Source organism: Phyllosticta capitalensis (assembly GCF_038381095.1).
Source record: "Phyllosticta capitalensis strain CBS 128856 chromosome Unknown BKA78scaffold_7, whole genome shotgun sequence".
In the NCBI taxonomy this organism is placed as follows: domain Eukaryota; kingdom Fungi; phylum Ascomycota; class Dothideomycetes; order Botryosphaeriales; family Phyllostictaceae; genus Phyllosticta; species Phyllosticta capitalensis.
Window position 1 is genome coordinate 1,941,699 of NW_027117445.1, and position 25,046 is coordinate 1,966,744.

Consider the following 25,046-nt stretch of genomic DNA (forward strand, 5'->3'; position numbering starts at 1 on the left):
GCGTTCACTACAATCTTACGTTACAGGAAGTTTTCACGCAATTTGCCTCAGCTGTCATTCAGTGGACAGGAAACATCAGGTTGATCCATGATTATAGTGTCCGAGACACTTTGCCAGGCCTTCCATCTTGGGTTCCAGACTTTAACTCCATGACTTTAGCAGGAACTCTGCCGCGAAAGGATTCACACTTCGTCGAGCGCTTAAACAAGAAAGCAGCAAGTTTAGCTGTGAACGGCCGCCAACTGCTCATCAAAGGCATGGTAGTCGATTCCATTAAAGAAATTGGCTCTGAGATGTTCATCAGCACAGAGTATGCAGTCGGAACGCCTGCATTTCGCCGCGTCATGTTGGAATGGGAGACACAAGCTGCAAGTCTTGATGAGAAGAGATTCTTCATGGACGCTGTGTCTGACGCTTTCCTGACCACAATAGTGGCCTTTGACCCTTTCGAATCATTTTTGCCACTCGACCGCAAACAAGCAGCCATTTGGTATCGCTCATGCGGTACAGGACTGCTCGGGACCAAGGAGCCGAGTTACTTCGAAGATGTCGAGTACTATACACACCTGATGGACTTATGCCGCTGGGACAGCCGATTTCACAGGCAAGATTATTCAAGTCGTGTAGAGCGCGTCGTTTACGGGCGCCGATTCTTCATTACGGAAAAAGGGTCGATGGGGCTGGCGGGACCAATAGCCCAAGAAGGAGATCAGATTGTGCTCTTCCCCGGCCAGGACTACCCATTTATCGTGCGTGATGCTGAAGAGAAGGGAAGCTCAACGCTGCATGGAGACTGCTACTTGCATGGCCTAGATGTGAGCAGCGTTGAGCTTTGGGAAAGTGATCCTGCCTCGATTAGGCAATTTGTCATTGTCTAGGAACGCGAAGAGCGACTTGGCTACCCGCCTCCTTTTCCAATCACATTAGCTTCTGGAAACACGACTCTGCTTGATCGGCGCGTTTCATCTCGGGCTCGACAATGTTCATACTAGGATGACTTTCAATCTTCCCCAACGCAGCGTTCATTCGAAGGAATCTGTAAACGACGGATTACATGTTGCACAATGGATCCTCATGAGATTCAGTCTTTTTTCTGCCTAAAATCTCGTAAACAGTGACTGTAAAGTTTGATTCGAGCAGGATGTATCGAGAGCTACGTACATTTTCTCCTCTTTGATCTCAAAGACGACACAAAATCAAATGTCTCCGATTGACTGACCACTAACGAAAAGCACGTCTCGGCCTTTCCGCTTCCGTCCAACCGAGTCTACGCCGGACCGCGTCCTCCTGATCCCCCTCCGCCGCCTCCTCCCTGTCCTCCACGCGATTCGTCGGATTTCTTGTCAGGGTTTGCAAAGCTGGGACCTCTGAAATTACCTTCAGCCCGACGACCTGGACGAAAGTAACTGCGCGAGGGGTCAGGCTCAGTCCGAGCACCACTGCCCACTCCATCGCGACGAGGCGGATTGTTGCGTGACGGGGCATATGCGGCATGCTGCTGCTGCGGCGGCTGCGGTCCGAGACCATATGCGTGCTGCTGCGGTGGCTGCTGTCCAAGACCAAATGCGTGTTGCTGCTGGCGGCTTGGCTGCCAGGGGTTCTCGGGTCTGAATGCGTCGGGGTTGTTGGCAGTAGACATGAACTCGGAATCGAAGGTGGACGCAGGAGGATCCTGGCCTTGAGGCTGTTGCTGAGGCGGCGGGATGCGCTCGACGTCAGGTCCATCATCATCGGAGTCGCCGATATACGCGCGGCGCTGACGCTGCTGTTGCTGTGGTGGAGAGGCAACCTCGTCTTCAATTTCTTCATCGGAGCTCCCGATGTACGCGCGTGGCTCTGTTCGATTCGCAGCTCCCAATCCTCCACCAGAAACACCATGCATTCGCCAATTGGAGTCGTCGTCGATCTGCGTACCGAGTTGAGGATCCAGGAGCACGCGACGCTGTGCGCTTTGAAATCCTGCTTGCTCCGCACGCTCCTCACGCATAACGTCCTCAGCCCACAAGGCGTGTTGCAGTTGCTCCACCTTCTCGCGCTCCAGCTTGGCGGCCTCGGATTCAGTCTTCCTACCGACAGCACGGCGACGGCTTGGTTCGTCTACTTGCATGGGCTCTCCGGTAAGAGCCTCCCTCACAGGCAGCTTGGCAGGCCTCTGATTGTCGGGGTAAACCCTCTTGTCAAACGGAAAGGGGACCGAGCCGTCGGAATCATCCTGATCCATGTCGCCACGGGAATTGTCCTGGTCCATGTCTTGAGTCCACATGGCAAGCTGCTCCTCCTCGATCTGACGACGCTCGTCATCGTCAACATCGGAGTCGTCGAGCTCGGGATCGTCCACCTGAAGTCTCTCCAGCTCGTCGATCATTTCGGAAACTTCTTGGGCCAGGGGATGTGTGCCATCCAATATGCTAAGGACCTCTTCCTGGATCGGCTTCTGCTCCTCGTTGAGTGCGGCGAGCTTTTCCCTGGCATCCTTCAACTTTTTCTCCATTTCGTCATCGCGAGCCTGGGCCCAGCGATTGTACAGCTCACGCTGTCGCTTGCGTTCCTCTTCGAACGGAGTGCAGTCCCACACCTTGGTGACGTAAGACGTGTACGAGGCCGCTGGGATTAATCCAGCACTGAAGTTGTTTTTGCCGGGCGGATGATGGCTCAGTCCGTAGCCCGAATCCACCATGCCACTTGCCAGGCGAGTCAAAAGAATCTCGGCGACCGCGGCTTGTTCGTAGTGGAAGATCTTGCACAGCACATACCGCGAAAATTGGTATTTGGGCATGAATACCCAGCAGATGGATTCGACGAGGTTCATCAGAAAGTTGCTATTGTTGAAATTAGCATGCTCCAGAAATCGACGCGCGGTGTTGTCGGTGTAACCGATGTCCACGATGGCTCGAGGGCGGCGCTTGTCGTTTGGAGGGTCTGAAAGACGATCTTCCACGCTCTCGCAGAACGTTTTCAATGTCTGGATGTACTGTGCTTGAGATTCGCCGGATGGAAGAAATCGCCTCTCTCCATTGTCCCAGTCGAATTCGTCGCGCTCCTCATTGACAGCGGTATCTATCCTCTTGGCAAAGTCTGCATCCTCTGGCTTGCACTGCGCGTATTTGCGCAGGTAGCTGATGAGGCTTCTTAGATGTTTCTCCGTCATGCCTTTGCCAGTCTGTCTTTCCACCAGGTACTGACCATATATCGTCGGTTGGTACTGGACCCCGCCTTGGCTGCTCATGTGGTTGATCCACTCATCTTCGGTCAGTGTGAGCCATCTTGACGCGTCTGGCCAATTCGCATCGTCCTGGCGCGTGGGTATGGCACCTGTAATGATGGACACGGCCATTTCGGGGGTCATGGCGCACAGAATGTTGAGGCCCTGGCGCATGAAAACTTCGTACTGCGACGCGTCGCCACGACCCTTTTCCTCCTTCCACACTTGTTCGAGAAGCAGGATGAAGCTCTCCGAGTAAAGCTCCAGATGGTGGTTCTGTCGCTTCATCTTTTCTGTAATCTCCGGCCAACGTGCATTTTTGCCCTCGGGCACCCAGAAGTCTGGGTGCTCGCCCTCTTTCTTGTCATCGGCGACGTCCACTTCGTCCTCATTCTTGTGCTCGGCCATGGCTCGCTCATCCTGGCTGTGGCTTTTCGTGTAGTCTTCGGGGTTGAAGGTTTCCGCGGTGATATGGATCTTCGGGGGCATTTTGGTGGATGTCTCTCAACGGGAGTTGAGAAGCAGACGAGAGTGTCGGGGTGTCATGGGTCGATGGTAAGGGGCGCGGATGGGAGGATGTTGGCTTCAGGACGGCGTGGTGGATGCCGTTGGGCTTGGCTTCAGGACGGTGTGGTGACCGTGGGCGGGAAGTGAATGTCTTGGTTGAAGGGTTCGGGCGTGCGGAAGAGGCGCGTGAATCTACCAAATGTGGTAAGATGATTGCCGAGCGACCAGAGGAAAGCAGCAAAGTCCAAGCAGCCGTAGCGCAGGGAGAATTCAAGCGCTTCGGGCGCTTGGATTCAGAGCTGACCAAGTCCTCCGTGCGGAATCAGAGTCACCACTCAACCAACCACCGAGCCACCCACTACTGAATCCCGCAACATCCACAGCCGACCCATTCCACAGTCAACCGGAATTCAGCCACCGATTCAAACCTCCAAATACCGTCGCCAGGATGCCGCCTCTCATTCGCGCCGAAGACTGGGAGCTCGCTGGAGACGAAGTCTCAGTGCCTTACATGAAGGAATACACGACCTACTTCGACGACTTGGTGGCCAAGGTTGAAGCGGACAAGGTGCAATGGGTCGGCCGTGATCTGGTCCCGTTTTCCAGGTTCGCCTTGGATGTTTTTTGCTCCATGCATCCCGAGATGGTCAAGAGGCTTTTGGATGGAACGGTTGCCAGGGTGATGAAGTCGCCGACTTGAGCCAGGCCCACGGCAAAGCAGGTACTCGTCAAGTACGACGCCGAGTGGCGCCAGTCGCGTGCCAAAGAAGACTGCCAACCAGTCATCTATGCAAACTACCTCACCGACGATTATGGACAGCCTCCAGAGCAGGGTCATGCTGCCACCATCCTCGACTTCATGGAGGATTAAGCTCGTCCAAGTCCCACCAACGTTAAATTTGCGCGCCAAGTCGATCTGGCAATTGAGCCCGGCGATGCTCAAGGATTTGAGTGGTGGGCTGGGTGGCTAGGGAGCGTCAATAACTCAAGGGCAAAGAGCAACTTGACAAGGCGCTCGACTTTGTCCGCTAGGCCCGACTTCACCTCCCGAGTGACCATGGATCCGATCTGGTGGCACTTCCCTGGGTTGAGTCTGGATACACGGTCAATGCGAAGGAACGTCTTGACGCCCACAAGAAGCACAAGAGTAGCAACTACGTGATGAACTTGGCTGAGACCATCTGCGGGCACAACTTTCGGCGGTATGAAATTCACCACTTTGACCGTCGTTATGCGGAATAGCTGTGATGGACATCCGAGACACACTTTGCAACATTCGGCCTGAAACCCTGGCACAGCATGGAAACGGTGGAAACAGCACATTTGAGGTATTGGAGGACCAGGACCGAGGACGGCTGATATTGTCAACGACGCAGCTCAAAGGGACAGGCTTGGCGGGAGTCGGGACATGACGAATTGGCGTCATTGCGTAGGGAATGCAGCTGCTGGTCGCTGTGAGCTTTGATTTCTCGTGTCTTGCGTCGTCACTCTTTTGAATTGGCTCTGGCCCAGTCCTTCCCTGTGTGCCACGAGTTTTGCGACCAAGCCTCGTACGCTGAGCGTGGCTGTCAAGTGCGCCAGCTTCAAGCGCAACATCGTCAAGCGCGTGCAGGCGTTCCTTCGTGATGCTGCAGTAGATGTAGAGGTGATCGGACGTCGGGTAGAGATGTTGATGTACGGGATTTAGTTTCGCCGCATCCCGACCGAGCGACTTCGTCCCGTCGTCAGCGCGACTCCATCTTCTCACCACAACACCTTCTCGTCATCAACCCATCTCATTTCTGACTCGCCTGCGCTTTGTCTCGCCTCGATTCGCTTTTGACACCGCATCACTTCACCACAGCCGCGCATCGTCGAGCCTTCTCCTCTGTCGTCCATCGTCAGCCGCTCGGTCTGTACATTTCCCTCGTTCCGAAGCGAAGCGCTGCGCTCCGGCGCAAGCATCGCCATCACCAGCCACCTCGCCAGGCCGTGTTCCCTCACGTCGCGCCCCACCAGTCCATCCAGCTCACGATGATCCTGCCATCCCTGTGGCTGCACAGGGCCTCTACACACGAGGGGCAAGGACCTTTGTGGCCGATGGATATTGGCGAGGCTGCAATCGCGTGGAATTCATGTCCGAGCGGGTGTCTGGTTGCTGGTCGGCCTCGAGTCAGGGCTGCTCGATACAAAAGCCCGGGTGGGTGGGATCGCGCAGGCTTCGGGCTTTGCATTAGAATCAAAAGCACATTTTCTGATGGCTCTGGATAGCGCCGTGTATTTCGCCGTGACTCGACTGCCCAAATCTGCATCGCCATGTCCGGCGAACGCTCCATATTCGAAAAACGCTCCATCGTTGCCCAAGCCAGCACAAGCAATTCGTGGTGCCCGTGTTCGCTCGTTATCCTGCAAAAGGACACCTCTCAGGGAATCATTAGCATCAGCACACAAGCCAGCTTCAATGACGACCAGCATCCTCTCCTCCTTCAACTTTCACCGCAAAATCTTGTTGCCATGGATCTGTCATATAATAGCCAAGTCCCAGCTCTGATACAGACTCAGCTTGAGAATGCTGTGCCCAGGTCCCATCGTGGGCAATTTTTGATCATGACCCTCGCCCTTGATGCAACCGGAACGCTTCTGCTACCACAAGCCGCCCGTGGCTGCACATCATCGCCAAAGGATCGCGAAAAAGTGCAGGCCTTTCAGGAAATCTGCCGGGCCACGAGCATACGGCTGTACATCCAGGCTCATGGTATTAAGGCCGGGCAAAAGGCGGCTTTGGACGAATTCAAGCGCCTGGTCATCGACCGGAAGCTGGGCCCTCTTCCTCACAACATTGGCGGCCGGTACGGAGGCATGCGGGAAGCCGACTGCGACATTTTGGATGTCAAAGACGATCCTCCACCGTACGAGCCATCGAGTAAACGCAGAAGAGACGGCAAGTCGGTTGCGACGCCCGAAAGCCCTGACGCTGATTGCAACCTAGTATCTCCAAGCACGTCACAAACTCCCGCAAAGCGAACCAGACATGTAAACGAAAAGCCGAAAGATGAGCAAGATGCTCCACGTCGTAACTTGGAGAAATCTCCAGATCTGGCACAGGCCATAACCGACAGGCTACAGGAGCAACTTCCCGGAATGCTCCAGCAGGCACTGCAGAACCTTCTCCCCGGCATGATGCGGCGGCTCGCGCAAGAAGTCATCGAGGACATGGCTCACGACGCCTGCGGCACGACGCTGCGAAAAACTCTCGAACCCACCATCTCGGGCCTGTTTGAGAAATGGGTCGACGACAACGACCCGATCGACGGCCTGGCCGACTTTGCCGAAAGCCAAATCCACGAGATGAGAGAGGATGCGATTTTGGAAATCAAGTCGGCCGCCGAAGACGGTGTCAGGGTCGTCGAGGAAGCCGAGAGGGATGCTGCCGAACGGTTAGCTGCCAGCTACTTTCAGTACGAATACGACCTTGAGGAGACTGTGGAGAAAGATGTTTCCGAATCGCATTCCCTGCAGCGCGTCTGCTCGGCGAGAGCCGGGAGTACATCTTCCAGCGGGGACTCGTTGAGATTCAGACGGCGGCGGAATCCAAGTGAAAAGGGTGCTCCCCGTCCGCATGATGAGCCGGCAGAGATGGCCAGACCACAGCACACTCTTTACGTGGACACAGCTACTGAGGAGATTAGTAGCGTCGCCAACTGCACACAGGATGATGACAATGTTGCCGCTGCTGCAACCGCCACGAATCGTCCAGCTACAGCACCACCCGAGCTAGGGATCTCACAAGATCTTGGCTGGAAGCAGCATCAGCCGTCGCTGTCGCCGACAGAAGTCGACTCGGAGACGAGCGTGACAGGGTCAGAAGCGTGAGATGCAGGACGAAGTAAGTCGGATTCATTCCACTGTGGCAAAAAGAAGTACTCTGCGCCTGCGACGCGAGAGCAAGGCGGCGGCGTACCTCTACATGGACGAGGAGCACCCGACACTGAAATTGGAATGATCAGTCTTCATCCATTCAAATACGTGGCATGCCTCTTCTCGATCCAACAGTGAGCACGCAATCTACATCCCCTCGTCTTGCGGCCTGGCAGTGCGCTCGGGCCTGGTGAATTGCCACGCACCGCGTCCTTCTCCCAGCCAGCGGTGCACATCCAGTCGCGCGAGCAGTTATCGCTGTCAGTCAGTCGTTGCGTAGCCGTCGTGCAGTCCGTCGGTCGTGCACAGTCGCGCAGCCAGTCGCGCAGTCCATCGGTCGCGTAAATAGTCCTCAGGTAGGTACTTGTCGCGGAGTCGGTTGCGCCACTAGTTAGGGAGAGAGAAATCTAATCGCCAACGAACCCAGTGCAAGAAGACTTGGCACTCGTGTCGTTTTGCTATCGCTAAACACCTATCCGGTACTTCGAAACCATACAAATTGCTTTCCGATCAAGCCCTCAAAAACTTCGCATCGCCATCTTCATTCTTCTGTAGTCGGGCTTTCATGCTATGCGCCGCCACCGACATGTCCGCTTCACTTTCAATGCGCAGCTCGTCACGACTCCAACCTTCCAGACCGTGGAACAAGAGCGGCACGAGACTGGTCTTCCACAACGGCGTCGGAGTCTTGCCAGCCGTCGCGCTGTTGATCGTCACGCTCAACGCGAGGAAAATTGCGCTGAGGAGAACCAGTGCGGCGGGCAGCACAAACCACGCCCAACGGACGACGACAAAGACTTCTGGGGACAGCGCCTCGCCAATCAGCGTGGTCGAATTGCGGCCGCCCTTGAGAAAGGCCAGTGTCCAAATATCTGCGATTCTCGACATCGTATCATCAACGCCGGTTCCTAGCACCACGGCCATACCAGAGAGAGAGAAACCACTGAGGTGCACCAGAGACACATTGAAGGTATTTCTGGCGACGACGAATTCGGCGAGTCGGCGGGAGTCGAGGCAATTGACTTTGAAAGTTTGATCGGCCGCGAGTTTGGTCTCATCGGACGTCGTTGCGGGTGCAAAGGTCGTAATGGGGATTTCGTAACTGCTCATGTTGTAGTTGATGTTGTCGCAAATGTTTCTTGTTTCCTCGGTAGAGCAGAGCGGGACTTCGTTCACAAGATACTCGGACAAGGTTGTGTTGGTCTGAGCATGTTAGCCACGCAAGAATTTGACTTGCACTCGTCAACTCACCACTGAGACATTGCTGAATACTTTTCCACACCAACTAAACTCGCACTCCGTCACTTCGGGCTCTAAGCGCATTGATTGCGAGGGCTTTTCGACCAAAGTCTGGGCGAAGGCGACGGTAGCAAAAACACCCCCTTCTTCGTACTCTTGGCTTTCTTCGCCGTTTGGAAAATTTACGCGGCCGTTGCCAACGATCCAATTGCCGTCTTGTATGTTGTTTCTTGCGGATGGCAGCTCCGTCACAAGAGTCACATTTCCGGGTGTATGGTATGTTCTGATATCGGAAGATTGGCTGTATGTAACTGTCGAGGTAATGTTTTGGCACTTGGTACACATACCGAGAGTGGTGAAATCAGGCCAAGTACAATTACCGGTTGCACAAGTGTATGGAAATGCAAACTGCCGCCTTATACCAAAAACTCCCATGAAGTAGTACTGCTGGATTTCCATGTCGATCAAATCTAAGGTCGCATCAAGTCAGCGAATGTCGTTACGTCACTTTCCTTTCATACCTGCGTATTCTGAGCCCGAAAGCCACATTGCCTCTGCGGTATCATACGCAGTGGATACTGGGATAGCAGCAACCTCGCCGAGGTTTGGCACGTATCGAGTGTCGAATGAGATGATTTGCTGGGCGAATGGATCCATGGCAAGAGAAACGACGACGATGAGAGCTCCCAAAGCCGCAGTAAGCGCGCTAGTCTTTGCAGAACACAGAAACTTCAACGCCCCAAAAGGACCCCGGCTGGCTTCGTCAAAGTGATTCAGCTCGGACAGCGGACGAGAATTCTCTCGATAGTGAACCCATTTGAGTTGGCCGAGGCCCTGAGCCACAGCAAGCAGCATCGAAGTCTTCGCCAGAGTAACAAAAATGGAAATGAGGGTATTCGGTCCAAGCCGAAAGTTCCACTGGTGCAAGGTCTTGTTTGCCGAGACGTAGCAGATGATGACGACGATGCTGATGGTGCACGAGATGCTGAAACAGATTCCCGCGATTTCCCAAAGCCACCAGCCTTTCAGTCGATGAAGGAATGGCGGGCGACGCTGTTCCTTTTCTTGGTCGCCGGCGTGCGGCTTAGACGAGTTTGAAGCCGTTGGAGCAAGTGTGAGCGGCTCGACATTTTTTGGTCGTGTTCGATCGCTCTCGTTGCTTTCCCGCAGTTCATAGTCCCACAAGCTGTTGGATTCGTTTACTCGTGTCGAATTTGATTCTTCAGTCCGTGATGACGTTTCAGCGTTTCCAGGAGTCGTCGACTGGTCGGGCAGAAGCGACGAGTATTGGAAGCTCATGTTTGCGGCGCTTCGGGGATCCGAGAAAGCAAAGGAGGGGAGTGTGCACCATTTTTCTAGTAGAGAGAAGCAAAGTCTATATTGTAGCGGGTTCGGAGACTTTTGCGACTCGGTGGGACTTTGGATGTCGATCTGGTCGACGGAGAAAGATTGCCTTTGGCCCGTGCTACAAGTCTATCTTTAAGCATCAAAGCATTGTGTGTGCGGCATGCACACCTTTTAGCTGGCAGTTGTGCTCGCGGACCGCCTTCCAATCACGCAGCGCTGTGTTGTTCCACGCTAGGAGAGCTCCAAAAAGAGGAAGTCTTATGCTTCGATGCTTCGACGCACCGTACGGCGTGATGCCAAAAGGCAGACACAATTGTTCCAGAACAGTGGACGCTTTCTCGCAGCAACGCGGGAGAAGAACAAGATGGCCCATAGGATGGGCCTGGAACACACTGAATGGTGATGTCTGTTAGTTTTTGCGGAATCAAGACGAGCACGGTGCGACTGGAGATCGTCACGCGTCTTCTCACCTTTCGCGCCAGCATTTCTGCCCCCACCGTACATTTTAGCCCCCAAATTGCCCGCAGACAATGCCCGCACACAATGAGGTACCACGGCATTAAGGCCAAGCTCTTCTCCGCGTTTTCGATGAGCTGTGCTGACCGCTCAGCCTTGCTGCTGTCGCCTGGTCGACTACAAAGTTAAGCAATCGTCACGGAACGGACGTCGATGAAGAGATTGACAATTTTGGCGTTAAAAGATAGGCGCTGGTGTATCTACATGGATCAAGAGCAAACGTCTCCTTTTCTTAGTCTTGTCGTACTCTCTTCAAGACCAAAAGCCGCGTGGAGGGTGTCATCATCCGTCTTCAAAATTCCGTACCGCAGTTTTGCTCCACCAAGTTCTTTTGGCAACGGCTGCGAGCCGAAACAAGCACCTCTTGCCATTTGATCCAAGTCGGGATTTCTCGTGGTCGCAATGATGCTCGAAAAGGACGTCGAGGCGCTGTAGCCATTGACAAAGTACGCAGCGACGCCGACGCCAGTACTTGCCAAGGCGACCACGATTGCCACCGCATATGCAAGCAACAAGTTGGTGCGGTTGTACTCGTAGTAATTTGCATTCGAGACGACCGTAACGTTGACGTTGGACTTGGTGGAGAACATGTCTGAACTCAGGAGGCTAAGGGTAAAGTTGTGGGAAAGGTCCTCGATTGCCTTGTCCACGGAACCGTTCCGACACATCCATGACGAGTAGTACGGCCCCATGTAGTACTTGTAGTCCAACAGTGGTGGACAAGCGGCGACGCCAGTTTGCAGGATAGTGCTGTCGGTGAAGTAAAAATCATCCGTCGACCCAACACCGAACCTTGACGACAAGACTTCGCTCATCGCATCAAACATTGACCAGTAGGAGAGCGTACCAGGCGCATATTCATTCATCAGCAGCCGCTGATAGTTTGTCGGTGAAATGTACGTCAAGTTCTTGATCCTGGTTGACTGGACGCCATCGTTAAACTGGAACAATACTTCGTAGGATGCGTTCCAAAGATGGCAAGAATACTTTTGCGCGGGAGAATCCTGTACGTAAACAAATAAATGGGTCGTCTTCAAAGTCTCCTTCCAGGTCGAGTCTGCAAAATAATAGGACATGTCCCAGTAGGAAGGCGCAAGTGTCTGGTTGAAAGCGTCTTGCAAAGATTTAGCGTCGCCAAGGTCGATTCCATCGGCTGATGCCGTCGAAAGATTGTCGCATTTCATTGCGGGTCCATAAAAGTTGATCGTGTATGAGGAGTTTGGAAAGGGCGCTGCAAATGGAAGGATGGACATTGATGAAGAGGTTGCGGCGAGGATGCGATTGACTGCTGCTGTCGCAGTTGAAGGGAAGCCCGCTCCCGCGGAATTTGCCCAGGAGTCGAGGTTGTGAAAGACTGGAAACGGGGCCAAGGCCATTGTCGAGTTTGATAATGTCCCCGATCGAACGGAAAGCGTGGCTGGAGTGATGGTTGCAACAATGGGGATGCACCTAATCTTTTAGCAATGTCATCAAGTTAGATGGTGACCACTAACCACATGCATGCTGCCAAAATGCAAAGAATTTTGGCTCTCGAGAGCACCTCAAAGCTAAAGAATGAGGCGGGGTCTGTCGTCAAAGAAAAGACATTGTCCAAGTTCCGTAGACTGATTGGCTCCTTTTTGACTGTGACCCACAACCGTTGCGTGAAAGCAATGCCAACGGCTGCTGCAAGGTAAGCTTTTGACAAGAATGCAAACACCGTCCCAAAGCGTATCGCCCATTGCTGAGTAGTCGCAGAACCAACGATTTGGCCTTCGAGATTCTGGTAGTGCAAGTGATGGCCAAGTGCGAAGCAAACTCCAGCCACGAAAAACCCGGCCATGAGGGCCGGAGACTTCCAGTGAATGTTCTGAGAAGCTACTGGAGCCAAAGCTACTGGAGCCACTTGGACAATAGAATTCGTTTTTGGCTGCGAGCTGTCGGGTTTCTGTGTATTGACAAAGTCGAATCGGAATGCGCCATTGCTCGTGTGACGGGAAAGGGGACTGTTCGATCTGCTGTCTACCAGCGTGCTAGAGGAGGATTTTGATTGCAACGAAGGGGCATCATCGCGAGCCTCTGGGCGGTCATGGCCTTCTGGTGTCGTTCTTTCTTGGAAATGTGTCAATCCTGCCATGTCGGATTCGTGCGAAGCTTTCGGGTATGAGCGGCTTGGAATTTTGGATTTCGTTGCAGTACGAAATTTCGCTGTTTAAGAGTGCCTGGCCGACAGGTTTGCCGTGGACTCGGCTCGGCAGCGTTGTCGTGCGGCGAAGCGGCGGCTAGATGACAAGATGAGTGGTTCAGGACCAAGGGGCTACTCCCCATTACTGGTCGGCATTCAGACGGCAAGTAGAAGCCTCATTGTTGTCTACTTTCCCTGTCGCTCTTAGTAGAAGATGTGCAAAATCAAGTGTAAAATAGTTAAGACGAGATTCGAATTGGCGTAGAAATCATATTGAATTCGTTGAGTAACTCATAGAGAGCCTTGTGGAAGCGCAAAATAGACGGCATCCACGGCTGTGTAAACCGCGCTTGGATAGTTTCCGGCATCAAAATACGCCCGCCGTCGCGAATGGACAACGAGGCTGCAAGGCTGCCCGTCCCCAGGCGAACGACGAGGACAATCCCTGCCCCTTTGGAAAAGGCTGCAGGTTCAGGGCGCTTCGGTTCAAGTTCTACCGGTCAATTGGCCAGAATTTCAAACTCTCGCTTATATTCGCAACTCTACAATTAGCATTTGCAGTCGTGGTGAGAATCACTGAACTCGACTTACGCGCTGGAGTGGGTCAGGTGGGGGTATCCACATTAGTTCAGTTGATTCTCACCACAACTGCAACGCTTCAGCTTGTGGAATTTCTTTCCACGAACCAAGGGCGGCTCATGGCATCAGCGACGCGCCGTTGCTTGCAGATCTCGCGCAGCCGTAGCAGAATTTGGCGCCTTGTGGATTGGTACTGTTGTCCTGGTCCCCGCCCCAGCCGTGAATGCCAAACCTGCTGTCGGCGACGGGCATTTGACACAGCTGGCATTGCTCGTCCGCAGCCGAAGAAGGCTCAAGTCTACTTGATGTGCGTGCAACGTTTGCAACGATTCCCGGGTATTGGTTTTGTACCGAGTCAAAGTACTGCCGCATGAGTCCGTCAATGGTGGTATTCTTTGCGCTTACTGCCACATCGACTGCTGGTTCAGGTTGAATCAATTGCTTGAGGGGAGAGGAAGACATGTCAGCATATGCCGTGAGCTCCTTTTTGTACACGTCAGAGAGGGGGTATTTGAAAACGACGCCAGACGGCGAGACGCCATCTGCGACGAGCCATGGCAAGGCAAATCCGCGTCCTTTGGCAGTCTCGGCCAGGGCTCTTGCGGCGAGATTTGTGGTGCTATCTCCCCATAAAACGTCGCTGCAGCTGTTGGCCTGCGCGAATCGCACAATGAGTCGGCGCCGGAGAATCGAGATGACGTCGGCGCGAGCAGTGGCAGACGGGAGGGAGAGTATCAGCTTCTCCAACTTGTCTTTGGGGGATATTGAAGCGTCCTCGAGCACCGGCTGGAGGGAATCGGGCAAGTCTTGCGCGACATCTTGCCCAAAGATTGAGGCCAGGTCGACGCTGCTGTACTCATGGCCCGGAAATGCCTCTCTCAACTGCTCCAACCTCTGAACCTCGGGCATTCCACCTTCCACCGCCGATGTGTCGACAAAGAGGACATGAAGAAAGTATCCAGTGCGCCCGCTCTTCTTCCGCTGTCTTTCCAGTTGTTCGTGCAGCAGGGCGAGGAGGGTGGTTGAAGAAACGCCAAAGGACACGGGAAGAAGCAGCCGGTGCTGAGTTTGTGTCGTCTTGCGGTTCTTGACGGTGTATGCAAAGGACTCCATGCGCTTGACAGCCTTGGTCTGCACGTAGCCCATGAAACATTCCCTATGCGCCGGTCAGCGGATGACGTTTGACAGTTTCGCGGGTGGACAAGATACCGGCAGTGAGGCTCCTGGCGCGCAATGATGCAGGTCTCGGAGGCTTTGCATCTTTTGCAGAGGCGGTCGAGATTCTTTGCAGGCATGGTGGGGTGGTGCGGAGGATTGACGTGGGGAGGCAGAATTTGGGCGCGAGTCAGCCTTACCAACGGTGCGGGTGTTGGCTTGGCGCGGACAGCTGGAGCTTTCTCATCAACAAGCTCCAACCCTCACCTCAACACCTTCAACCACCTCGCCGCACTTGATGGTTGCTGCAACCGCGCGAATTTCCGCCTGGTAACCTCGCGCAACCGCTACTTTCGAACCCGGCACTTCCACCCCTCTGCTCGGCCTGCCGCGTCAACCGAGACGATGAGATGGATCCTCTGTATGCTGCTGGCCTTTGCGCTGGCAGCATCCGCCATAGAAGTCCAGCTGGTGAGCCTCCTCCGCCAGACCTCTGGCCTCTGCTGACTGTACCAGGACGGTACCGATGAGAATCGCCAGCAATGCTCGGGAATGTACAGCAAAAAAGCCTGGGGAGGCTCCGTGAACCCCTTCATCCTGGTCAAGTTCCTCAAAGACAATGTTGCGCTGGAAAAGGGCGAGGACCCGGTCGTGAGCCTCTTGGTCTTTGAATGGCACGACAAGAATTTGCTGGGAAAGCCTCACGACTCGCCCTACATGGAGGTTGGTCCTGTGCGCACTTTCAAAGAAACCGCTGACGCAAGGCAGAGGCAATACATTTGCAACGAAGACACAATCTCCGCGGGCTTTTGCACTGCCAACCAGACTGGAGAATTCATCCTCGCCGACAATGCCGAAGCAGACTCCAAAAGCCTCATACGCACCGAAGCCATCCACCTTACACAGCCCAATGCCGTCAACTATCCCGTGCGCAAGACCGGATACTACTGCGTCGAGACGTTTGCCACCGAGGGCCAGGAGTACACTGCAGTGGTCGAGTTTAGGAATGCCTACGGTGAACTGCCGGCCGCGCAGATTGCAAAATTGCCATTCTACGGAGGCATGGCCATCGTGTACGCCGTCATTGGCATCTTCTGGGGCTTCCTCTACGTCCAGCACCGCCACGACATTCTCGCCGTACAAAACTACATTACCGCCATCATCATTTTCCTGGTCGTGGAAATGCTCATGACATGGGGATTCTACGACTACCAAAACCGTCACGGCAACAATGTGGGCTCCAAGGTGCTCATGATTATCGTGTCGATTCTCAACGCCGGCCGCAACTCCTTTTCGTTTTTCCTCCTCCTGATTGTCTGCATGGGCTATGGTGTCGTCAAGCCTTCTTTGGGCAAGACGATGATCTACGTGCGCTGGCTTGCTGTTGGCCACTTCATTTTCGGCGTCATCTACGCCATTGCATCCCTGACAATCCGACCAGATGACGCAGGCCCCCTTGTGCTGCTCGTCATTCTGCCGCTCTCCGCAACGCTCACCGCCTTTTACATTTGGACGCTCAACTCGCTCAACCTAACCATGAAGGACCTCGCGGATCGCAAGCAAAACGTCAAGGCCTTGATGTACAAGAAGCTCTGGTGGTGTATCCTGGCGAGCATCTTGGTCATTTTTGGCTTCTTTTTCTTCAATTCGTTTGCCTTTGCCGGAGCGAGCGACCCCGACTTTGCACCAACCCACTGGCAGACGCGGTGGTTCGTCTTGGATGGGTGGCTGAACTTGGTGTACATGGTTGATGTTTGTTTTGTTGCTTACATGTGGCGCCCGACGGCCAACAACCGGCGCTTCGCCATGAGCGACGAGGTAAAAAAAAGGACCCCCCACACATCCCCCAAACTAACGCATTCCGCAGATTGCGCAAGACGACGAAGGCTTCGAAATCGCCTCGCTCAGGGAGTCTCTGGACGAGGAAGACATTGGGCCGGATGTCCCTCACGCCTACGATCCCGCGCCGCGATCAATGCCGCTTGGCGGCGTGAACCGCTCCGAGTCGCCTCTGCCGGCGCCCAAGCCGCAACGACCGTCGTCGCTGACGCGCGAGAGCCTCGACGGCGACACCATCTTCGCCGTCGGCGACGACGACAAGTGGTCCGACGACGAGCTCGACTCGCCCAACGGCGCGGCGGCGGGCCAATCGGGCCGCGACGACGAGCGGCAGAGGCTAACGGGCGGCGGCGACAAGAAGGACTGATGTAATTTCCGAGTCTAGTCTGGTTGGTACGGAAAGATACCCATCTTGTGGGACAGCTGCTGCTGGAGCTGGGCTTTTCTTAGGGTTGCATCGAATGGCGTTTATATGGTGTGCTGTTTTGCTTTTTGGGCTGACGATTTCCCCTATAATGTCAATGTGTATCGATATTGACAGACGATAGTCTTGGCTCCAAATGGAGTTGTGTACTTTGGAGACTCTATTTTCTTGCGTAGATCGCCATTTCTCTTCCTCGTCGAAAATCGTTCATATCTCTGCTGCTGTCTTGGACTGTGATGTTTATTGTTGCAGGGAGTTGCTACTGAGAGACCTGAATTGGACAGACCGTGCGTGTCGTCCGAGTTCAAAGAGGGGGAAGCGGTCAGTCAGAGTGAGCGCGAACGGTGCCAGGTCGCGGCGACGAAGGAATCCGCGGTCGATCGATGCGTAGTGATTTCAAATCCAGTGTGACGCATCCCAGACTTTGCCAGGGACAAAGGAAGATGGCATCGGCACAGTGCAATTAGATCCACGGCACGGGCACTCAACTCATCGGGGACTTCAGTATCAAGATTGTGGATTGTAAAGCTAGCCATCACTGCTTACACACCTAGCTAGGACGAGATAATCGACCACAGCCTGAGACGCCTTCCGTTGCTTTGCTTTGCCGCGTCCCACCAAAAACCCCAAACTCTAAACTCCAAATTCCAAGTGACAAAAGGGAAAAAGACGAGGAAAGAAGGAAAAATCAAAAGAAGCAGACGGAAGGAGATTCGTCATTCCCCAGGGGCTCTAGGGCTCACCTCCCAAGCCCGCGAGGTCAACACGGTACCGTCTCAATAGCTCTCCGTAGTCGGCCGGGGGTAGTGAGCTGGCTCGTCCATGACGGGCGGATCCGTAGGAGCAAGAGCACCACCAAAGTAAGTCTCTGTAGAGCGCGAGCTGTGGATGTGGTCGTCAGCGCCACCAATCAACGTAGCGGGGCGACGGAGCGCAGTGCGGAAAGTGGTGGGTAAAAGAGCAGCCGTGGTAGCGACGGGCGCGAGGGAGCGGTCAGAGGCAGCAGTGCCGAGGGAGACGGTGAGGAGCACGACGCGGCGGCGCCGATTGACAGCGTTCTGCGTGGCAGTCGCATTCTGCGTCGCGTTCTGATGAAGACGGGCAATAGCGTCGGCAACCTGCTCGCGATGGGCGCGCTGGAAGGACTGCGAGCAGGGATTCAAGTCCTGAGGGCCGGCAGTCGACGTTTCGCTCCAGACCCAGGCGGGATCGACTTTTTGCAGGTCGGATATTTCCTGCGCCTTGTGGCAGTGCTTTTCGTGGCAGTGGCCGTTGTGGCAGTGTTCGGGGTGGCAGTACTTGGTTGGCTGGGGGCGGGCAAGAGAGGGACAGGAGGCGGTAGCGTTGGTGGCGTTGGCGACGGGCGGGAAGAGAAAGGGCAGGTTGTTTTGGAGGTCGTCGATGAACTCCTGCGTCTCGTTGACGCGGCCCTTGACCTGGACGACGTACTCGTTCTTCTCAGGGTCCGCCACGATGGTCGGCGGGTCGATTTGGAGGACGTCCGAGGCGCCGGTGAAATTGTAGCTGGGGAACGCCGTGACGAGGGCCGTCGGGACGGCGTCGATGTTGATTGGGAGCGTGGGAACCAGGGACGAGGGGGTCGGCAGCGGCACGACGGAGCCGTCGTAGACGGGGACAAAGTCGGCCAGGTCCCAGTCCCACTGGGCGGCCTGCGTGGGCGACAGGACCGAGCCGTCGGCCATGGGGACGTAATCCGGGAAGCCGGCCATGCTGGGGTAGGCGCTGGCGAGGCTGGCGTGGTTGAAGTTGCTCATCGCGTCGGGGACCTCGCTGCCGTTGCCCAGGGGGTAGAGTGTGGGCATGGGAAGACCATTGATGGCCGAGGTTTTGGGATAGAGCGTCGGCAGTGGCGCGCCCTGGTGGGTGGGCAGTCCCGTGGCCAAGGGGATTCCGTCGGTGAGAGTTGGAAACTTGGGGACATTGGTCGGCATCGGCGCGCCCTGAGGGATGGACAGGGTCGGGAAGGGACCGGCTGCAGCCAGGCGGGCCATGGTGGAAAAGGTGAGATTCTTCATGTTGAAGTGGCTTTGAGTTGAAGAGGCTGTGGTCGAAGTGTCGGTGTCGAAGTGTCTCTGCAAAGTAAACGGAAGCTGTCGCTACAGTCGCTGTTTCGCTGGATCAGTGGAGAGTAGAGACGAGATGCTTTCGATGGCGTCCTCAGTGTGCGGACGGCTGGCCTTTATTCCATGAGAGGCATTGCCAAATCACTCATCACAGACTGTTGGGGAGACTTTTTCTTGCTGTCATTCTACTTTTGACGGATGGTGGTGGTGATCTGGTACTCCACTGGCACAGCACAGCCGCAGCAAGTTGCACTTTTGACGGGGTCCATTTTCGACGTTTGTGGTTGGCGATTCCCAGGGAGTTTGGTGTTGGGGCTGGCCAAAGTGATGTTCTGGTCAAGACTTTGGTAGGGCTGTTGCGGATCACTGGGGGCTCTGGAGTTTCGCGTCAGAGATGTCGTCAAAACTGTTGTCCAAAGCAGTTCTTGTCTTTTCAAGGTACAGTGACAAAAATCAATTGAGTGGACGCTACTACACTCCGATCAGTCCACCTCAACGAAGATGCGTACATAGACAGAAAAAAGAGGGTGGTTGCAAAAGTACGGTACAGTCACAGCGGCGACCCTCACGTGGCGACCTGAACCACAGATGCGTGTTTCGACATCCGGCCAACAACTACTCACCAGTGCGGCGCGACTATGACTCCCACGACCTACCTGAGTACTCCGTTGAGCAGAGCCACGCCGACGCCGAGTGCCGTGTTGACTTGGTGTGCCATCACACTCGGCGCAGAGCACGGTGCGCCGAGGCCGATTTTGCGCCATCGAGGCGACAGACGAAGTCTTCAACTGGCGAGCGGACCCCGCGCCTCCAGCAATCGATGGCATGGCGCCGCGAGGGTTCTCCGTCGTCGACATCATCAGCGACACGAAACGCAAAATCCGAGTTTGCGCCAGCTGTCGTCGGGGCGGAAGAGTGTCGTCACATCGTCACAATAGTAAGGATGACAGTGTGGTGGTCTCGTCTCAACCGCACACGCTACGCCGGTATAGGAAGGCGCAACCAGAAGGGAAAGTGGGACTGGACTCCCATTGTCCAATGGCGTGTGGCCGACGGCGCAGGCATTTTATTGCCGTTTCGGGTGCTGCGAGGATGAGCTTTAAACGGACGACCGCGGTGGATGATGGGAGGAGGTGGATGAGATGAGTGTTGATGAGACAGTTTGGTGTCTTTTGCTTTTTTTCTCTGCGCGCTGCCACATACGACTTCGGATTTTGGTCGACGAGTTGGAAAGGAAACGTGGCTGTGGGAGACGTGACGCGCACGAAAGACAGACAAAGTTGGGAGCAGAATAGCCGCAAGACAACAGCTCCTCTGGCGACGAGCTCAACTGACGACTGGGCACCATGATGGTCGAGGTCGAGGGGGCATTGTCGTGCAGACGAGTTGGTAAGCACCGCTGTGCCTCCTCCGCCTCCGCATCGACACGCCCATGGCGTAGTAGTAGTCGTTGGTAAGCAAGCATGCAGCCCCAGTCCACCTACCTGCAGTCCCTCGTACCCCTTATTTACCCCGCGACTCATGGCATCAGATGTGTAAAAATCACTCCACACGACGCAAACCGTGGCCGTACTGTCGTGATCCGAATCCAAGCAGAAGGCTGACCCGGCGGCTGCGGCTGGAGGTGCGCCATTGCCGCTGGCGATGGTGTTTTCGGAAACTTCTGACGCTGGGCGAGAGTCTTTTTGCATGACTCTGGAAAGGGTGAAGCAGCTCTGCCGGGAGCTTACCGCGTTGGCGGGACGGAGCCGTATACTTCCAACTTGTCGAGAGCACGGCATCTCAGCCAGTGACAGCGCAACGCCGGAGAAGCTTCTGCATAGAGGAGATGGTTGACCGGTATGTAGCTTGTGAATAACATGGTGTACAAGTGAGGTGAGCTGAGGTCGTTGGGTAGCTAGCCACCAAGGAAGCCAGCCAGTCGCGTCCACCACGTGCGTTGCCATTACCTAACGAGTACGCAAGCGGCTCTGTGGCAGCCCCTGCGCATGCCCGTCCTCTCTCCTTGCCCTTGTCAGCCACCCGCGGTGGTTTGCGAAGCTGATGGGACGGAGGACGTCGGACGACGCGTTGGGAGGAGCTCTGGAGCGGCCAATATTGTGTAGTGCGCCACTCGAGTCCCAACAACGCGCAGTGTGTCAACGACGGGCAAGAAACAACGCGCCATGTCCGTTGTCGAGACCACGTCCGCCCGGCGGCCGCAGGGACATTTTGCGGCAATTGACAAGAACCCAGACGGCTGTTGGGGTTAGCGGATGATCGCGCGATCGTCAGGCACGCGGTGATGAGAGAATCCAAATGGTGTGTGGTGTTTGTTTCTGAATGGCTCGGCTGAATAATGTGTTCCTGGCGAGGCTCTTTTTCGCGCCTTCATCTCCTTGGTGGTCTGTCATGAGAATTGGTGCCGTCTCGAAGCGACGAGGCTTGATGCATGGTCGTCAAAGCTTCATCACGATGCGGATGGTGAGGGTGGGTATTGTGGGAGACCAAGATGTGGAGGAGTGGAGGATGGAGGGCATCACAGATGTTGGGCTGGGCGGCTGGCGTCGGCAGTGCGGTGCTTGGGCCTCGAGGGTGGTGAGTTGTTTTGTGTGATGGTGTTGCAGCCAGGAGAAACACGTGCGCAAAACGATGGGTCGCAGCATGGATGCCATTGTAGCTTGTGATGACGATGGTCGCCCCCTTGGAAGGTTGAGCGCAACGGGCGGCATTTTGCTTCAGCCCTAAATGCTTCTGTGAGATTTGAGGAGGAGAAAAGAAAGGGGGTTCATGAGGGGGTTCGTCAGCCGCGAATGCGGACATGAGAGTCGGCGATCAGGGCGTGATGGTGCTATTCTGAGTCGAGTCAAGATGTGGCATAATCGCGCAAATGCCATGGTCGTGTGTACGTGGTCGACAGCGAGACATGGCTGTGCTGCGCTTCAGACGCGACGCACGTAGAGAAGCACAGCCAGGAGGTGAGGTGGTCAAGCAGGAGGCAGCCTCAGCGTCAGCCTCAGCGTTTGCGGCATGGGCTCCAGTTGGAGCGGACCGCGTGTGTACAAGCCAGGCAGGGCTGGACTTGAAGCAAAGAGTCTCGGCCAGCACCCAAGCGTCATGACAGCATCACGAGGGCGAGTTGAGTTGGAGTTGGAACGACGCCGAGGCCAGGGGGTGTCACGGGCGGAAGAAGGAAAAAGTTGACGTTTCAATGGCACCTTGATGACCGCATTTTGCTCCTCGTCCCTGTCGCCGGTGACTCACGAGAATTATTGGAGCTTCGGCGGCTACAAATTGGCGGGCAGAATGGCGCCATACAGACTGTCAGACTCGGCGACGGCGGGGAGAAAACCTAGAAGAAGTGGTTAGCAGGGTGGGCTTTTGGTGGGGAACGTCTGGAAGGTTTCTCCAAGTCACGCCCGCTGTCTCCCTCAGAAATTTCAGGAAAAAAAAGAAGCAAAAGGAAAAACGGGCCGCCAGGGATGCGAGATGCGGGTATAGACGAGCCTGCTAACCTTTTTCGGGAAACTGTGTGACTAACAAAATCCGCTGTATTTTGAATGCCCGGACGGCGGCTGGCGACGGTACATCAGCGACAGTCACAGAACAACTCAGGGCCAGGTCCGAGGAGATGTTTCTTGGAGGTCATCCACATGTTCGCAAACTGCGGGGTTCGACGCGATGCGTGGCTGCATCCCTCTGCTGCGACTGGTGAGGGTCGACTGACACAGAGTCAGCTGCCAGGCCACGGGCAATGACAACAGGGCGTGAGCGGATGATGCACTTGGTCGCTCAGGGCATGCTGTGACCCCCCGGCTCCACGGCACTACCAGGCAAATCTGCGCAGCCCTGGCCCTGGAACCGCCTAGCACCACAAGCACCAGTCTTTTTTTGTGCCACGCCCAGGTGCTCCCTAACCATCGTGACTACAAAACCCCCTCCCCCCAGCTCCCCCAATTTTTGTTTGCTGCTACTACTACTCTGCTCTGACATGTTCACTACTCTCACACTTTGCCTCAGACAGCTCAACCAACACAAGACGCACTCGTAGACCAGTCTGACCTTCCGAATTCGGCTTCACCCTCTCTTTGTTGTCCCCCGCAATGCCAGGACTTCTCCACTTCCCCATCTCCAAGCGGGATCACTCCCTCTCGCCTCCGCCATACGAGACGGACGCCCACGAGGCCGGCACCATTCTCGCAAAGGTCATCAAGCGCGCGCACTCTCCAAAGCCCGCCGAGCGCCCCAGCATGGAAGCTTTCAAGCGCCACAGCGGCTTCGGCGGCTGGCACCACAAGTCCGAGAGGAAAAGCGCCACCAAGCTCGAGTCGCCCAAGCCCGCCAAGATGGACCTCGTCGTCGAGTCGCCTCCGCTCGTTCTCTACGGCTCTCCTGCCAATTCGAGCGGAGCCCTCTTTTCCAGCCAGGTCAAGGTCGACGTCACCGACCCCGAAGTCGTCTTTGAAAAATTCGAGGTCAAGCTGCTCGCCATCACCACGACCAAGGAGCCCGTCCACAAGGCGTGCCCGCAGTGCACCACGCAAACCACCGAACTCAAAAAGTGGAACTTTCTCCACGAGCCTCTGCAGCTCAAGCAAGGAGACCACCTTTTTCCCCTGAGCTACCTCTTCCCCGGACACCTTCCTGCCTCGACCAAGAGCCCTCTGGTCACCCTCGACTACCAATTGGCTGCCGAAGCAGTCACCTCGACCGGCGAAGTCATTACCTTTGACCGCAGCCTGCTCATCAAGCGCGCCATTCTCCCCGGACCCAACAAGAACAGCGTCCGCATCTTTCCTCCCACCAACCTCACCGCAGCCGTCACCCTCCCCAACGTCATCCACCCCATTGGCGACTTTACCGTCGAGATGCGCATGACTGGCTTGGTCGAGGAGAAGCGTGACAAGTCGACGACGCGGTGGAAGCTCCGCAAGCTCAACTGGCGCATCGAGGAGCACAGCAAGTTTGTCTCGCCGGCCTGCCCCAAGCACGCCAGCAAGGTCGGCGGCGACGGCAAGGGCATCGTCCACGAAGACACGCGCGTCATTGGCTCCGACGACGTCAAGCACGGCTGGAAGACGGACATTCAGGCCGACACCATCGAGCTCGAGTTCCACGCCAACGTCAACCCCGCCTCCAAGCCCGTCTGCGACGTGTCGGCCGAAAATGGGCTCGAGGTCAAGCACAACCTCGTCGTCGAAATGGTCGTGGCCGAAGAGTGGGCCCCGGACAACAAGCCCACGCAAATCACCCCCACCGGCGCAGCCCGCGTCCTCCGCACCCAGTTCAACGTCGTCCTGACGGAGCGCGGCGGCCTGGGCATCTCGTGGGACGAGGAGCAACCGCCCACCTACGACGACATTCCGCCCTCGCCGCCCACCTACTCGGACGAGCTGGCTCCGCGGTCCTTGGACGACATTGAGCGTCTGTCGCTCAACAGTTCTTCTTCTTAATGATTTTACGACCTTTTCTTCTCAAAACACTTGGATGCGGAGGATATACCCAAGCATGGCCATGGATGGAGACCTCTTTCAACAGGGATGGCCTTTTGATTTGGCGTTGACGGAACAAAAGCATTGTTGGGACAAAAAAAAGGGATTGCATTGGAAGGGGCATCACTACTCGATAGAACTTGATACCATTAGACTTGGGCTAGAGACCACTCGCCCTCGCACATTGCGTTCAGGATTGGTAATACACACATTCATCTAAAAGGCCTCCAACTTGCAGCTGACCGGTGACAATCTGACGTGTTTGCCATGATGCTCTCGCTCCCGGAAGGCAGCCCGCGTTCAGCGGAGGGATTGGCTGGCCAGCGGCGCCCCTGTGGCTGCAAGACTGACGTCAAGGTCGGTCCTGAAGAGGGCCAGTCCCCTGGTACCTGACTTGTCCTCGATCGCGTCGGGCTTTTCCGAGGGCATCGACTGGTGACTGCTTGCGGATGCAGATCCGATGACGGAGGGAAGTGGCGAGTGACAGATCGGGAGTGGCTTGAAAAATGGCTGTGAAGATGCCCGCCAAGATTTGCATCGACAGCGGGTATCGATACCGCTCCGCCGCGGACTTCTGTTTTTCCGCTCCGGCGGTCGACTCTCAGTCCATGGTCCGGCGGCA

The 25,046-nt window shown here is 55.5% G+C and overlaps 11 protein-coding genes across 11 annotated transcripts; 4 read left to right on the plus strand and 7 right to left on the minus strand.

Annotated features, from left to right (window-relative positions):
• Nucleotides 1-179: 179 nt before the first annotated feature.
• BKA78DRAFT_170364 (uncharacterized protein) lies at nucleotides 180-1,072 on the plus strand. The gene has a single exon (XM_066883228.1). It carries the CDS (start codon nucleotides 258-260, stop codon nucleotides 876-878), a length of 621 nt encoding a protein of 206 aa, XP_066742968.1. The 5' UTR covers nucleotides 180-257; the 3' UTR covers nucleotides 879-1,072.
• A 195-nt stretch (nucleotides 1,073-1,267) lies between these two features.
• On the minus strand, nucleotides 1,268-3,691 carry BKA78DRAFT_354595 (uncharacterized protein; the record flags this gene model as incomplete). The annotated part of the gene is made up of 1 exon (XM_066891759.1): nucleotides 1,268-3,691. One exon carries the CDS (start codon nucleotides 3,689-3,691, stop codon nucleotides 1,268-1,270), a length of 2,424 nt encoding a protein of 807 aa, XP_066742969.1.
• A 2,105-nt stretch (nucleotides 3,692-5,796) lies between these two features.
• Nucleotides 5,797-7,899, plus strand: BKA78DRAFT_170388 (uncharacterized protein). The gene is made up of 3 exons (XM_066883229.1): nucleotides 5,797-5,888; nucleotides 5,960-7,574; nucleotides 7,696-7,899. The coding sequence occupies exon 2, from the start codon at nucleotides 6,005-6,007 to the stop codon at nucleotides 7,559-7,561; it is 1,557 nt and encodes a 518-aa protein (XP_066742970.1). The 5' UTR covers nucleotides 5,797-5,888; nucleotides 5,960-6,004; the 3' UTR covers nucleotides 7,562-7,574; nucleotides 7,696-7,899.
• Nucleotides 7,839-9,490, minus strand: BKA78DRAFT_170392 (uncharacterized protein). The gene is made up of 3 exons (XM_066883230.1): nucleotides 9,367-9,490; nucleotides 8,858-9,315; nucleotides 7,839-8,809 (listed from the first exon to the last, which is right to left on the minus strand). Exons 1-3 carry the CDS (start codon nucleotides 9,392-9,394, stop codon nucleotides 8,117-8,119), a joined length of 1,179 nt encoding a protein of 392 aa, XP_066742971.1. The 5' UTR covers nucleotides 9,395-9,490; the 3' UTR covers nucleotides 7,839-8,116.
• A 1,327-nt stretch (nucleotides 9,491-10,817) lies between these two features.
• BKA78DRAFT_170403 (uncharacterized protein) lies at nucleotides 10,818-13,091 on the minus strand. The gene is made up of 2 exons (XM_066883231.1): nucleotides 12,202-13,091; nucleotides 10,818-12,157 (listed from the first exon to the last, which is right to left on the minus strand). The coding sequence occupies exons 1-2, from the start codon at nucleotides 12,822-12,824 to the stop codon at nucleotides 10,918-10,920; spliced, it is 1,863 nt and encodes a 620-aa protein (XP_066742972.1). The 5' UTR covers nucleotides 12,825-13,091; the 3' UTR covers nucleotides 10,818-10,917.
• Nucleotides 13,092-13,568: 477 nt separating this feature from the next.
• Nucleotides 13,569-14,746, minus strand: BKA78DRAFT_253848 (uncharacterized protein; the record flags this gene model as incomplete). Its single annotated transcript, XM_066884851.1, has 2 exons — nucleotides 13,569-14,607; nucleotides 14,661-14,746. 2 exons carry the CDS (start codon nucleotides 14,744-14,746, stop codon nucleotides 13,569-13,571), a joined length of 1,125 nt encoding a protein of 374 aa, XP_066742973.1.
• A 107-nt stretch (nucleotides 14,747-14,853) lies between these two features.
• BKA78DRAFT_170421 (lung seven transmembrane receptor-domain-containing protein) lies at nucleotides 14,854-16,909 on the plus strand. The gene is made up of 4 exons (XM_066883232.1): nucleotides 14,854-15,077; nucleotides 15,123-15,329; nucleotides 15,375-16,424; nucleotides 16,474-16,909. Exons 1-4 carry the CDS (start codon nucleotides 15,012-15,014, stop codon nucleotides 16,810-16,812), a joined length of 1,662 nt encoding a protein of 553 aa, XP_066742974.1. The 5' UTR covers nucleotides 14,854-15,011; the 3' UTR covers nucleotides 16,813-16,909.
• Nucleotides 16,910-17,645: 736 nt separating this feature from the next.
• BKA78DRAFT_297413 (uncharacterized protein) lies at nucleotides 17,646-18,905 on the minus strand (the record flags this gene model as incomplete). Its single annotated transcript, XM_066886765.1, has 1 exon — nucleotides 17,646-18,905. The coding sequence occupies one exon, from the start codon at nucleotides 18,903-18,905 to the stop codon at nucleotides 17,646-17,648; it is 1,260 nt and encodes a 419-aa protein (XP_066742975.1).
• Nucleotides 18,906-19,794: 889 nt separating this feature from the next.
• Nucleotides 19,795-21,111, minus strand: BKA78DRAFT_170451 (uncharacterized protein). The gene has a single exon (XM_066883234.1). The coding sequence runs from the start codon at nucleotides 20,897-20,899 to the stop codon at nucleotides 19,919-19,921; it is 981 nt and encodes a 326-aa protein (XP_066742976.1). The 5' UTR covers nucleotides 20,900-21,111; the 3' UTR covers nucleotides 19,795-19,918.
• On the minus strand, nucleotides 21,112-21,882 carry BKA78DRAFT_170426 (uncharacterized protein). The gene has a single exon (XM_066883233.1). It carries the CDS (start codon nucleotides 21,753-21,755, stop codon nucleotides 21,324-21,326), a length of 432 nt encoding a protein of 143 aa, XP_066742977.1. The 5' UTR covers nucleotides 21,756-21,882; the 3' UTR covers nucleotides 21,112-21,323.
• Nucleotides 21,883-23,182: 1,300 nt separating this feature from the next.
• BKA78DRAFT_253399 (uncharacterized protein) lies at nucleotides 23,183-24,385 on the plus strand (the record flags this gene model as incomplete). The annotated part of the gene is made up of 1 exon (XM_066884817.1): nucleotides 23,183-24,385. One exon carries the CDS (start codon nucleotides 23,183-23,185, stop codon nucleotides 24,383-24,385), a length of 1,203 nt encoding a protein of 400 aa, XP_066742978.1.
• Nucleotides 24,386-25,046: the final 661 nt, after the last annotated feature.